The sequence below is a fragment of the Rhamphochromis sp. 'chilingali' genome, assembly GCF_963969265.1.
Source record: "Rhamphochromis sp. 'chilingali' genome assembly, chromosome: 15".
In the NCBI taxonomy this organism is placed as follows: domain Eukaryota; kingdom Metazoa; phylum Chordata; class Actinopteri; order Cichliformes; family Cichlidae; genus Rhamphochromis; species Rhamphochromis sp. 'chilingali'.
This window is the reverse complement of record NC_137942.1, coordinates 6,179,358-6,193,148: the sequence shown is the minus strand read 5'-3', so window position 1 is coordinate 6,193,148 and position 13,791 is coordinate 6,179,358. Positions and strand designations below refer to the sequence as shown.

Here is a 13,791-nt window from a genome sequence, read left to right as displayed (position 1 = left end):
TATTTTATACCAACTCCTGCTGCAGCCAGTCAGTTCATCTTCTGTCTGAAATAGGCCATTTCATTTCCTTCCCCACCCTCCCTTTATGATACCTTTCTTCTGAACCAGCTGCCCCTCACAAACAAAAGATTTCAACAGCGTATGAGTGGGGCTTTGTGCGGAAAAGTCATGTTAGAGATATCTCCTCTCACTGACACTGTACATAGCTAAGAAAAGACAGTCAGACAGTGTTTGGAGCTTTTAGCTAACAGGGATCACATGCACATAAAGTAGATTAAACAAAGATTCAAATATTGAGGTTAATGTGTATGTTAACACGTATATTAATATCTTTAATATTAGTTTACACACTCACCGACCACTTAATTAAATACACCTGTTCAACTGCTAATTAACACAAATATCTAATCAGTCATTCACATTGTAGTAACTCAATGCATTTAAGGCTGCACACCTGGTCAAGACAACAAGCTATAGTTCAAACAAAGCAAAAAAATAAATAAATAAATAAATAAAATAAAATGGGGAAGAAAGGTGAGCTCAGTGGCTCTGAATGTGGCAAGTTTCTTGGTGCCACACTGGCTAGTCGGAGTTTTTCAGAAATTGCTGATCTACTGAGATTTTCTTTCCAACCAGCTCTAGAGTTTACAAAGACTGATCCAAAGAGGTGAAAATACCCAGTTCTCAGGGTGAAAATGCTGGAGTATAGGCAGACTGTTTGGAACTGAAACGAAGGCAATAGTAACTCAAATACCCACCAAAGCTGAGGATCTCTGAATGCACAACGCGTCAACCCTTAAAGCAGATTGTCTACGGCAGCAGAAGACCTTAGAGCAGACAACTGAGGCTAAAATTGGCACAGGCTCAGCAAAACTGGACAATCAAAGAGAGGAACATTTCTGCTTTTATATGGTTAGAATTTGGCAAAAAAAACCAAAACAAAACATGCAAGCATAAATCCATTCTGCCGTGTATCAATGGTTCATGCTGGGGGTAGTGTTGTATGGGTGTGGGGGATATTTTGTTTGGGCCCTTTAGTGTCAACTGAGGATCATGATAGTGCTGACTATGTGCATCCCCTTTCATTAAAGTGCATGCGTCTTCTGGTGGTTACTTTCAAATTACCTCTATAGTTAATAAATATCAATCTAAGACCACACTTTCAGGATGTGGTAGAACAGCACATTGCATCATGCCATCATGTCAATATGGACCAAACTCTCTGAGAAAGTTTCCAGCAAGTTGTTGTCTCTATGCCAAGAAGAACTAAACCAATTATGATGGCAAAAGAATCCAAACAAGTACAAGCCTAATACAGTGGCTACTGAGGGGGCATAAAAAAATAAATAAATAAAACCCACACACACAGACTACCCAACAGTCCACTGAAAGCTCAGGACAAAATATCAATATATTTGGACATTTCTGAGTTTATTTCTAAATGTTACAAAAATATACTGAACACTCATTATCACATTTACTAAAGGAAATGTGGGAAAATGAGGAAAACTACTTTGCCAGGTGTAGCACGAAATGAGAATGCTGTTGCTAATTGCATAATGGGAAAAGCTGGATTATTGATAGCAGTTTTAATTCAAGGTAAGAATAATTAGTTTTTGGCCAAACACAACAGTAGCTCTTCTTTTCCAATTCCGACCAACAGCACACTACAAAGTTAAGCCAAGAAAGTTAAAGTTTTCACAAAATATTAACTATAGGTATCCATCCTGGTCTTACAGTGGTCACTTCACTGGCTGTGTGCAGGGATCCAGCTGTGTGAATTTCTGAGACTCTGCTCATAGACATACCTACTGCCCTGCCACTGACATGGTGGTATTTTGGTGAATCTACACAGACAGAGGCATATTTCATGCATGGTTTGAAGTCAAGCTGTTGAACGAGTATCATGGCTCAGGTCCTGATTCACAGCCAAGTATGCTGAGCCAAGCCAACTTTGTTCTTACACATACAGGCACACACAGACAGACACACACTCAGACGCAGTTCCTCTACACACATGCACGCACAGACAGACACACACATATAATCAACACACGCTCAGTAACACCACTAGCTGCGAGCATGAGCCTCTGCTTTCAGTCTATGAGAACCAGCCATTTGGGTCTCCTTTTAAGTAGCTTTGTTTTCTCTGCTGGAAGATCACAGACACCAAAGTGATAGCTTTGAGACTCTGATGCCCGATCTAAGAAGCTTGAAGGAAATGTTTGGACAAAGAAAATAAATAAACAGGCAAAAGTTGCCTGTTTGTTCAATTTTCTGCAGTCTTTACTCTGGGAGAAGCAAAGTGCTTTTGATGGGAAATGAAAGAATATTTGTGCTGTTGGTGCGAAAGCACTGCAAAGATAGTATCTATTAAAGGATCCACTGTGGCTCAAGTCACATTGTGAGACAGAGGGGGGTCAAGCTTGCACTCTGTTTGCTTTGTTGTTTCACCTTCAATCAGCAGTTTTACATATCCGTCTTTGATTAAATCCAAATTTACACCATTTAGCTACTACAAAACACAGAACTACACAAATATATTTCACCTCATTTCCCTTTTGCCTAACAAAAACCAAATCTCTCTGTGCATCCTTTCTCCCACGCCCCTTCTTCCTTGTGTCTCCCACCGCTGCCTCTTTATCCTGAACCAAGTGCTGCTCATGTGTGTGAGTGTGTGCATGCCCGTCTTGTTCAGTGTGCAGGGAGAGAGCAGCTGGAGCATCTGCAGTCGTCTCCTCTGACAGCAGCACAGCATATGGCAGGGCCCTGTGAAGGATGGGTGCTGTCACCCGGCAAAGTGCTTACCCACCGATGGGAGAGGCGAACCGCGCTAACACCATGAGGAAGAGGAGGAAACAGCTGAACATCAGCACCCCACTCATTTATTCTCCCACCCTAGGAGAGGTGTACTGGAGGAGCCTTGAAGAAAGGGCTTTTACTCTAGCTATGGCCAAAGTCACAAAATATTAATATACTGTAAATCGCATCAAAAATAGTTATTCTGCAGGAGTTAAAGTTTCAAGAGAAAAAAAAAGAAAAAGAACAGACAACCATGTAACACATGCAAGTGCTGAGCTTCATGAACTCATTACAGTTTTATGACTCACACAGAAGTGCATGAAATTTTGTGCAAAGTTGCATGTATAGTTTTGTAAATGATGATAATAATAATTATTATCATTACAATAACAGTATTATTATACTATTATGCTACTACTATTACTACTACTAGACACTTAACCTTTAGATTTTAAAAATTATTTCAGCCTAGGTCTTTCCTGCTTCTAAGCCTCTGCCCTTTTGCTTGAGTATCTTTCCCATTAATGTTGCTTTTGTGGCTTTAAGTCTCAAAAGTTAAAAGTTTGCGCATAAATCTGAAGAAACTTGTTCATTGGACATGTAGTAACAAACTAGATAAAATGGTTCATTTCTGCATGGGAAGAAAATCTTCTTTTCGTAGCTTTTCATGCTAGCACTGGCTATGAGAAATCATACGCAGGTCATTATATTTCTATTTGTAAGTCATTAGTTGCTCTCTGGACTTTTTTCCTTTTCATTTTGGCTTTGTAATAAAATATAAACCTTTTCCATCAGGTTGCACCACAAGGAGAGCTGAGTGCTCAGTCAATCCAGTCAGAACATTTATCAAAGCTGATGATTCATTTTTAGTGTCTCAATCATTCAGGAACACCAAGATTCTCCGATTCTGGCCTCATCGGAGCCCAGTCTGACTGTGACTGCTTTTGTTTTCTTCCTAACGTGGAAATACTGAGCACAGAAACAAGGTTTTGATGATGCTTTGTTTTCTAGGCATTCCTGTTGTTTTTCTGCCTCTGTCGCCATCTTCCAGTTCTCTGGATCCAACAATGTGACCAAGTGTCAAGCTTAATCAAACTTTAATCCTGTTAATGATCCATGAATTTTGTTCTGCCCATTGTATTTAGATAAGTCTCCTCAGCATATAGTAAAGACTGATACACTGACCACAGCAACAGTCAAACTCTAGCATGCAAGTAGACTGCTGTGCGCACACAAACCTGTCATTCCTTGAACCTTCACAATAGAGGTTAAATATACAAAGTCACATGACCACAGTAATTAGAAGTACATGAAGTTGAAATAAACTGAAATTGTCATTTTGAACATGTCTAGTAAACATCTTAGGTGGCCATGAATAAATGTATCCAATTATGGAATGCTCTACCCAACATGCAACACATGAGCCATCTTCACCGCTAGCTTGAAGACCACGGCAGCCAGAACTGTACTATCATATTATGAAGGGTGTTTTGGGTTTTCATTTGGAAAAACTGTTCCAATTTTCAAAAACTGTGGTTATAGCCTGTTTTACTAATTTAATTTTCCTCTTCTGGATCAAACAGTGTGGTTTGGCTATGCTCTTCCTCAACTCCTTTTCACTTCTTATCTCTCTGCAGCTTTCTTCTATGCTATATTTACTAAGCAGCCCACATTTATGATTTAGAATCTTCTTATAATTAAAACCACCTCCATACATATTCTGTTTCAGTTTGAACTACGTCACTCCACTGCTGATAAAGAAGCTCTAACTTATTAAACAAACCTTGCTTTTTCTCTTTTCTCTGTGGCACTTTCCAGTGATGTTTACAGAACCTGAAAAAATGTCCCCATCTGAAAACTTCATCTCCAGCTTAGCGGTTAATTTCTGTCTAAATCAGACAGCCGCCAAATATGAAGTAGTTCTCAAGTTTACGAGTGTTTGGTGCTTGAATGGGAAATAAAATCAATGCCAATCCAGGTTTTATCAACAGTCATTTTCCCTCTGCATACTCCCCAGTGAATTGAAGTGATTGTTGCAGGGGCAAAATACAAACCCTGATTGTGGATGGGGAAAAAAAGGAATCAACAGGTTCCAGTTTGGTTCTCACACCTGAATCCTGTTTTTCACACGTTTTCCTTTCTAAAATTATATTTGTCTTTTTAAGATTTGACATTTTGACCACAATGTTAGCAATAAAGAAATTTGTGTGTGTACAACAAAAAAAGGCCAAAAATATTACATACTGGCATCTCTATCCAAGGTTAAGACCGAGAAAATGTAGTTTCTGCATGGTGGAAACAGATGCTGTTGTGGTTCATCCTGGCACCATTTCAGGAAGCTGGTATAAGCTAACAAATCTGAATTTGTTAATCTTGACACGACAAAACTCCACTTTTCTGCTTCAGAAAGAGTTAACCTAAATTCTGAGCTGGTTACTGAGTTAACAGACTCTGAACTTAACTTGCTTGCTGGCAGGTTTTCTACAACAAACTGAGTTTGACTACTCTCCTCCTGCGGTACCTGAACCAACTGATTGTGGTTTCGATTCCTCATTCATAAAGTCGCTGTCAAAGCTCGATGCAGAGCAAATCAACTGCAGAAGTTTTTATTTTCACAAACTTGAAAATCCCAGTACTTAACATAAGTGCTAATCAGTAAGATGCTAATTTAAGGATGAAGTCAACTATTACGTCAGATTTTACATTTTAACACTTATTGAAACCTATTAAACATTTACTTAATATTTAAAAAATGTTATTTATATAATTTTATAACTGCCTGAGGTTGGATGCACCCCAGAGTTTATTTCTATCTGGATAACTAATGTCACGGGTCAATTAGTAAACTGTCTTATCTGTTTCTCTGTCATTTTTTTCCACTTGCATTTTGTCCCCGGCAGGTTGAAATTTGAAACAGGGATTCCAGCTTCTATTGAAAATTCAAGTTGTGACCAGTATTAAAAGAATTATTGTTTTTGTATCAAACTTTTATTCTGTCTATGTTTATGGTAGAGCTATACAAGCTAAGTCTCATGCACACTCTTTTGGTCCGATGGATTAAAATGGAGGTCAGATGATGGCTTTCTTTCTCTGCTTAACTCAGGAAAAAAAATACTCAGAGCTGTCGAAACTTACTCTGACCCACCATACTGGAGCAGGACACTCAGAGTTGCTGAACTTTGAGTTTAAAAATAAACTCAGAGTTTGTTGAATACACTTCCTGGAATAAGGCCCTGAAGCCACAGCACACAGGACAGGAGGAGAAATAAACCATATCTGTGCAGCAACGTTAGTTCTGTGACTCTAGTTCTTATGGAGTAAAAGGGGACCACTGTGCCTCTGCTTTTCAGTGGCCAATTTACAATGACTGACAGGTACGTTTCACTACAAACTTTCCAAAACAACCTCTTCTTTCCCCTTTAGTCAATCAAAACAGACTTTCTGATTAACTCTTACATTGTCAGTCAACACGACTCTTCCAGCAGGCAAATAACGGCAGCCCAAAGTTGTTGGGTTTCTTTTTTTGAGGAGCCACTGGTCCTCCCGAGTGAGTCTGGCATTACTCTAAAATTTCTCTTAAGCATCTGCATTACCTGTAGCATGAACAATAGGATAAGCAGTGGTTTGACCTTAGAGCTAGAGGTTACCTGTGTTGCTGACAGGGGAGGAGAAGGTCAGTTACAGAGAGAGAGGGTTTAACCTCCCTTACCTCAGCATCGCATTAAAGGAGGAGGAAGCAAAATGAAGGTAAACAAAACAAAAAAAAACAACTCCAAATCCAATCTTGGCCTTTTGTTTTTGTCCTTTATCGTCTTTATTTTTCCATCTTCATCTGTTCTTTACCCCTGCGGCTTGATGCCACCCATTGTGCCCACATTCGCAAGAAGGCTTTTCCTTCAGTCTCTTCTCTCTGTGCCTTCTTCCCCTCCTTTTTATCTCCCCCTATCCCTCATGCTCTCTTTTGACAGCCAACGCAGCACCTTTAATGGGAGCCATCTCCCCATTAAATACCTGCAAGGTGTCTGCAGTGGTTTGGCAGGGATAGAAAGACAAAAAGAGATGGAGACAAAGGAAGAGACAGAGAGAAAACACATCAGCTATTGTTTAGGCACTTTCTGACATGACACATAGACAGACATAGACAGATTTCACTGTGTTAAATTTGAATTACTAATGTCTCTGGAGGCAACTGAACCGAACAGAAAGACCAGGGGGTCAGGAGGAGCGGCTGAGTCAGTTCCCCCCCTCCAACCTTAATCTGGCTTCTTTTCATAGCCTTTTTTCCTCTGACACTCTACTAGAAATACTAAAAGAGGAAGAATTAAGGGAGGGAAAAGAGGAAGGAAGTAAAAGTAGAGAAGCTCAGCAGACGGGTGAGGCAAGGGATACGAAGCAGAGGTGAAGGTAGAATGAGGAGAAAAAAGTAAGAAACTGTGATGCTCCAAGTGGGAGGCAGCAAGACATGAAAGGAAAAGGGAAAGGAGGAGGAGGAGATTGGGTCTGAATGAGAGATAAGATGGAGGGGAAAAAGAGGAAGGAGAAGAGATGAGAGAAGAGAGAAGAGGGAGCGGGCTGGGCGATGGGGCGATGGGGCTCTCTCAGATGCAGGATGGGACCATCTGGACAAAAGTGGAGCCAGGTCTCTGACAGTAAACACTGGGCATCACTTTCACATGGAAAAAGACCAGGAAAAGAGATTCAAACACCCGTCCACACTTTCTTACCACCATCAACCCACTATGCTCCACCCAGTAGCTAACTCTGCCAACCATTCTTCACACATGTTGGTGAAAAATACTGCCACTCCCCTCAATATTGGCAATTTCATCACTACCACACAAAACACCCCACTTCCAGACTGCCTTTTTTCTCGAATAACACTCCTTTGCAGTATTTTTTTCTTTCAGAATTGATTCTAAAAAACACTGCTGCCTGTCTATATATCACATCTGACTTTCTCTGAGAAAATAAACTCTGTGTGCCCCTCAGGTCACTTAAGGCCATTCCTCCAAATGTTTCTAGAGTTTAAAAAAATGGTTGCTGTTATGCTGATGAAAACTTCCAATGTCTCCATCTTCCATTTATCTAATTTTCATATATAGCACTTTTTCTCTCTAAAATGTGCTATATAAATTTCCGCCGTCCTGCTTGTTCATCAGCGGAGCTGGCTAATTACAGCAGCAACAGATATTTACAGGGGAGGAAGTGGCCACTGAGGACTTGAACCAGCAACCCCATCTCTTTCCTTTCAGGAGAGTGGATGAAACCACACACACACACACACACACACACACACACACACACACACACACAATATGTATACGATATCACGCACACACACTCAATTCTACCCCCTCCCTCATGGCTCTGGAGAAGCACAACTGCCCCTCCTACCCCTCTGTCGATAAGCCCGGTTTGGAAACACTTTAAACAGACTTGCACACTGCACCGCTACAAAAAGGGAAAACTTCAAGACATGCTCCCCTCCATACCCGCAGGGTTAATTAGAATTGTTTTAAACAGCCACTGCCATGCTTTTTAAACATTTATGGGGTGCATGCATTACAAGTAAGGCATTAACATATCCGGAAAGTTTAACCTCTTCTCTGCTCCCTGGCTCCATTACGAGTAGCAGAGGGGAACGAGAGAGAGGACAGTTGACCTCTGCTGCCCCCTGTGTTACAGCTGAAAAACAACAAGGGAATTTTCAATGAGGAGCAGCAGCCAGATTTGGATCAGAGGAATCGGAGCCAAGCCACCATGCAGGATGAATGACAATCAGCTTGTATGTTAGTGATGAAAGAGAGAAACCCAGAGAGTATGTAGTACCAATAAAAACATACATTATTAACTAAGAGGGACATAGAATAAGTAGTAGTGACAAAAAAACAACTCAGTGAAATAGGAGTTGTGATCACTTGTGGGCAAAACCACCAAAACACAGGAAATGTAGGTATTTCAGCAAAATTGAATAATTATAGGTTGGACTTAATAAAAATGATATATTCTGGGTTAATCCAAATAGCTCAACTAATAGAAACACAGCTCAGAATATGATGTCAATGTTGAAATATCCCATTTCATGAACAATCATTTTGATAAGGATTTTCATTTTTGGAGGTGCAGCCTGTACTGTGAATGCTTAAAAATGAAGACACAGTGAAATTAGTTCAACAAACAACATGAGTTTTAATGAACAGTTCCACCTCTTACCTCACAGAAAAGAGTTAGTTTGTCATCAGGCAGCAGACCGTTGGCCTCATCCAACAGGAAGTCCCTCCTTATGAACTTCTTGAAACCCCAGTCCTTCCCCTGGACAAAGCGATACGCCCTCTGGCTCTCTGGAAAAGAAGACACACGGACAAACAAGGAGAAACAAGATTACTTGAAGACTTTCACAACGTGATTAAGCTCTGCGTGTGTGAATGTGTGTGCGAAAGAGAAAGTTTGTTATGAGTCATGGCCATAAGCAGCGGAGAAACAATGGCAAAAGAGGCTGGATGCATGAAGTAATGCCTGCAGGGAGCTTTTAACACTTCAGAAGAAAACAGAATCTCTCTCTCTCCCCCGTTTCACTCTCTCTATCCTCTCGCTGCCACATAAAGACTAGTGGTAAACATGAGACAGAACTGCTGTGCCTCTTTGGCCAAGAAGTGAGAAATTGCAGGGATCAAAGCAGTCCAATTATCATGTGTTTATGGAGTGCCAATTATCTCTAACAGTGGCAGGAAGGATTCTGTAACACTCAGTTGCACTACAAAGACACAGGAAAGGTGGAGGAGTTCTTGTGTGTACAACAGGCACACTGTGGAGGCGGTCACAGCTATCTACAGTCACCTAACAGTCACAAATACTCACATACAAGGTCAAAACATTAATGGCTTTGAACTGCGGCAGCTACAGAGATCACAGCAAATTAAAGCTAATTGCAGATAGAATAAGGCCAGCCGCTAACACATAAATTTTGCAAGTAACTGAAGCTCTGTTGGAAGAATAAGACACCATTCTTTGGAGAAATTACATCATTCACCATTTTGCTAATGAGAAGAAAATTGCTTCCTTGAGCACTGTTCTGGGATTACTGAGCTTAAGCGACAGACCCTTTTTGTGCATGGAGCCATCACTGTCCATTCCTGTAAGCGCAGACATAACTATATGACATGATACGGTACGGTAATAAATTAAGGTTTTATAGCTGTTTTTTTGCGCGCCTGTAAAGGATTAGATGACGCTACAGGAAAAAGCTCCACAAGCTACAATGAGAGTCAATAGAAATCAGTTTATTTGCCAAGTCCTTGTCATTTCTTCCCCATTAAGATCTTTCCAAGGATGCTCTGTAAGACACAATAAAAATTTAATCATCCATGCTTGAATTGTGCTGGCACTAAGCAGAAACAAGAAGAAAATTTAGTAAGGACACACGGATAAACAAATTGGCAAATTACCAGATGAAATTGTGCAATGCTTGGTCATACTGACAAGAGTATAAAAGCAACGTGTCCCCAGTCTCATTATAGTATATTAGAGCCACGCAGTTTTTGGGCAGTAGCAGTGAGAATTATTTCTTTTAATAAATCATAAACTTTTTTTACGTCTTCTATTAATATTTGTTATGACAACCCATTTTGCCTTCAAATTGCCAGCAATTCTCCTGGGTACACTTGTGCATAATTTTTCAAGATAATTGGCATATAGTTTGTTCAAAGTATCTTCTGTGCATTCAGATTGTTTCAGTGACTTCTTCCTCTTCATGTAACCCAGACTCACTCCACAATACTGAGATGAAGGCTTGGTGGAGTCTCTGTGGAGACTATTACAGGAATCCTTTTCTTTTTTCGTGTCACTGAAGATAGTTCTTTATGACTCTGGCTACGGAGATGTACTTGTTATCATGCAACAGAACGAACACAGGACAGCCAGAACGCTCCCTGATGGTATTGGATGAAATACCACCAGGTATTGCAAAGTGCAAGAGTGTTTTACATGAACCTAAATAGACACATAGATTGTATAATCCCCCAAATTGCTTTGATAGATGTTAGTTTTGCACCGTTTTCCAAACACAGTCAGAGTATGTTCAGTTCATTATGACCCAATCTGCCAAGAGCTGTGCATTGTCACAAACTAACAAGATATTTAGCTGGGGGTAGTTTCTAACAGGACAGGTGCAGCTTGTTAATTGTAAAACGCATAGAAATGTAGGTCATACACATCTATGTTAATTGTAGGCCTACAGTTGCAGTCTGGTAGAGAGTTGTTATAATGCACACAGGATTCAGGAACTGACAGGCAGGACTGTAAACCAGCCGACAATAGTTCAACATTGAATTCTTTCGCATTCTTCTAAAAAAATAAATTACATCACTTTAAACTGGAAATGCCTGACTGACAAACATTTATTTCTATACAGGTGTAAAAAAAATTTCCACTGGATTTGTTTAGTATGGTCGACCACTCAAACAGCCATGTGCTACAGCACAGCTTATGGGAACATGGTGAAAAATGTATGCACTGTCCATGATCCTGAAATTGGTTCATTTAATACAGTGGTCCCTCGCTATAACGCGGTTCACCTTTTGAGGTCTCGAGAATTTCTTTTTTTTTTTGTGCAATTTTGCGTTGTGTTCTGCCTCCTGATTGGCTGTAGACCATCGTCACTCGATCTCCTCCGTGCCGTGTCTCCTGTACAGTACAGAATGCGTTCAGCTTGTCAAATTTACATAAATCCTTGATCGCTAGCAGTGTGACTCTGAAAAGTGTTGTACTGTATGTTGGTAAGTTTTCTCCCCAACAAACACAACAATGCCGATGAAACATTTTGCAACGTCAAAGGCACCTGTGGTAGCATCTAAAAGGCAGAGGAAGATGCTAACCATCGCACAAAAAGTTGGACTTTACCTTATTTTTCAGACCATAAGGCACATTGCATTATAAGGCGCATTAAGCAAAACAAAACAGTCAGATAAATTTTTCTCAACTCATTCCTCATCGATGTTGGATTCTCTCGCAGCTGCTCAATTTCCCCATGTTCTGGACCTGAAAACAGGGTTCGATCTTTGGTTTCATTCTATAATACTGGACTTTCTGCAACGGTTTGAACTTTGAGAGTGTTTAAACAGGAGAGAAAGTGTGAAAAGGTTCATGCCTGTCTGAGAAAAGTGTATAAAGTGTGTTGTGATGAGTTTTACAGCCTTAAAATATCTATAATAATTGTAAAAGAAATAACGCTGGCTACTTCGCAGATTTCACCGGTCACGGGTTATTTTTAGAACTCCCGCACTAAATGAGGGACCGCTGTATTTTGCTCCAAACTTTCGGACCAGTTCAAAACATCAATATGAAACATGGGTCACTATAAAAACTTCCCATGCTTGACATCCATCCAAGGCCTTATTATTTTCAGGATCGGGTCCAAAGTTAACATTGTCATCCCTCTGTTCTCCTCATTCTTCAGCCACTTTGAACCCCACAGCACAGCCTGTGGAATTCTTGCCACAGAAGCCCCAGCATGTTTAAAAGAACCAGACATAAAATCTGGCCCAGTGTTGGCAAACCTAACAAATAACTTTAAGTTGTATGAGTTGAGAGGTGGACCTGTGGCACTTCCAACACCTCTTTATCAGACTCTGTTGGTAGGAAACCACCACTACTAACCAGGATCTACCCTCAAGCTTTTGCTCTTTCAGGCATGCTCTGACACAGCTGGTAGACAATAAAAACCTGACCCTAGCGAAAGTCGTAAAGCTTTTTATACCAACAATGAGAACCATCAGCATCTATTGTCCAGACCTGGCCATGCATTTTCATTAACTTATCTGCGAACAGGTCACAGGGGCAGCAGATTAAGCAAGAACGCCCAGACCATCCACCTCCTCCAGCTTATCTGAGGGGACACTGAGGTGTACCCAGGCAAGCCAAGAGACACAATCTCTCCAGTGTGCCGTGGGTCTGCCCCGGGGCCTCCTTCCAGTGACCTGGACATATTGCATACAATGTTGATTTTTAAGAAAAACAGAGTCAGAAAATAGTGAACAGAATCCACCTATGCTTGAGTTCTTACAAAACAACTTCACAAATGTTTTTAATCTCAATCCAACTAATTTATTCAGTACTTTAAAAGGGTTCAGGTCATCACTGACATTTCAGACTTCTGTTGAACTTCCAGGCATATTACATCCACTTAAAGTCAACATTAAATTTAACTTTTAATGCAGATGACGAAATGTGCTAAAAATAACCACTGTGTCACTGAGACCTGGTAAAACAGCACAGTGAAAGTCTCGTGTTGATTCCAGCTGACTATAAGATACACAATTGGTTTTTTAGGCGTGGGTTGCAGCCCTAAACAATTCCAAATATTAGTCGAGCTGCATGTAAAATCAAATGTTCAAATCTGTCTTTTCCCTCACAACTGCCCACTGCAAAGTATGTTTGATGTCCGGTCGAGCCATGAGTAGGTATCATCATCCTGTATTCTGCATCCACAGTCAGAATCTCTTTTGCTGATGTTAAAAAGCCTAATTCCAGCTTCATGTCCAGCCAGACTCTCCCAACAATGTCCAGAGGTAAATGTGAAAAAGGCTACAGCCACCCCATAAAAGATCATGTCTAAGGCTCATACATCTGCAGGGTGTGTAAACTTAATGTGTATACACTTGCCACTTCAAACAGACTCCTCTCTAGCCTACTCTTGCATAGAAACCCCAATAGGAGATCTGCTGACAGTTCACAGTAGGAAGCACTAGGATGAAGTGTCAATGCTACTGTAAGATCCTGTGTCTAATCCCCTGTTTGGATCTGAGAGAGCAGGCAGCCAAAGAGGGGATTGGCGGGGGAGTGCAGTGCATATGCAGTTATTCCCACCACTGCTCATGCAGGGGGTCCTTCACTGTAATCCTCTGCCTCTGGAGGCTGTGTACGCAAAAGAAACTGACAGGAATCCACATGCAAACCGATACACAAATAAGCTTGACTGAAAGTCAATTCACA

At 40.7% G+C, this 13,791-nt stretch overlaps 1 protein-coding gene across 5 annotated transcripts in view; it reads right to left on the bottom strand.

Moving 5' to 3' along the window:
- spop (speckle type BTB/POZ protein) overlaps positions 1–13,791 on the bottom strand; it is a 96,144-nt gene that overhangs the window by 24,683 nt on the left and 57,670 nt on the right. For all 5 annotated transcript variants that reach the window (XM_080906311.1, XM_080906308.1, XM_080906310.1 and 2 more), the window contains one exon: positions 9,016–9,143. In XM_080906311.1, coding sequence (XP_080762437.1) covers positions 9,016–9,143 — 128 coding nt within the window. The remainder of the gene's footprint in view (positions 1–9,015; positions 9,144–13,791) is intronic.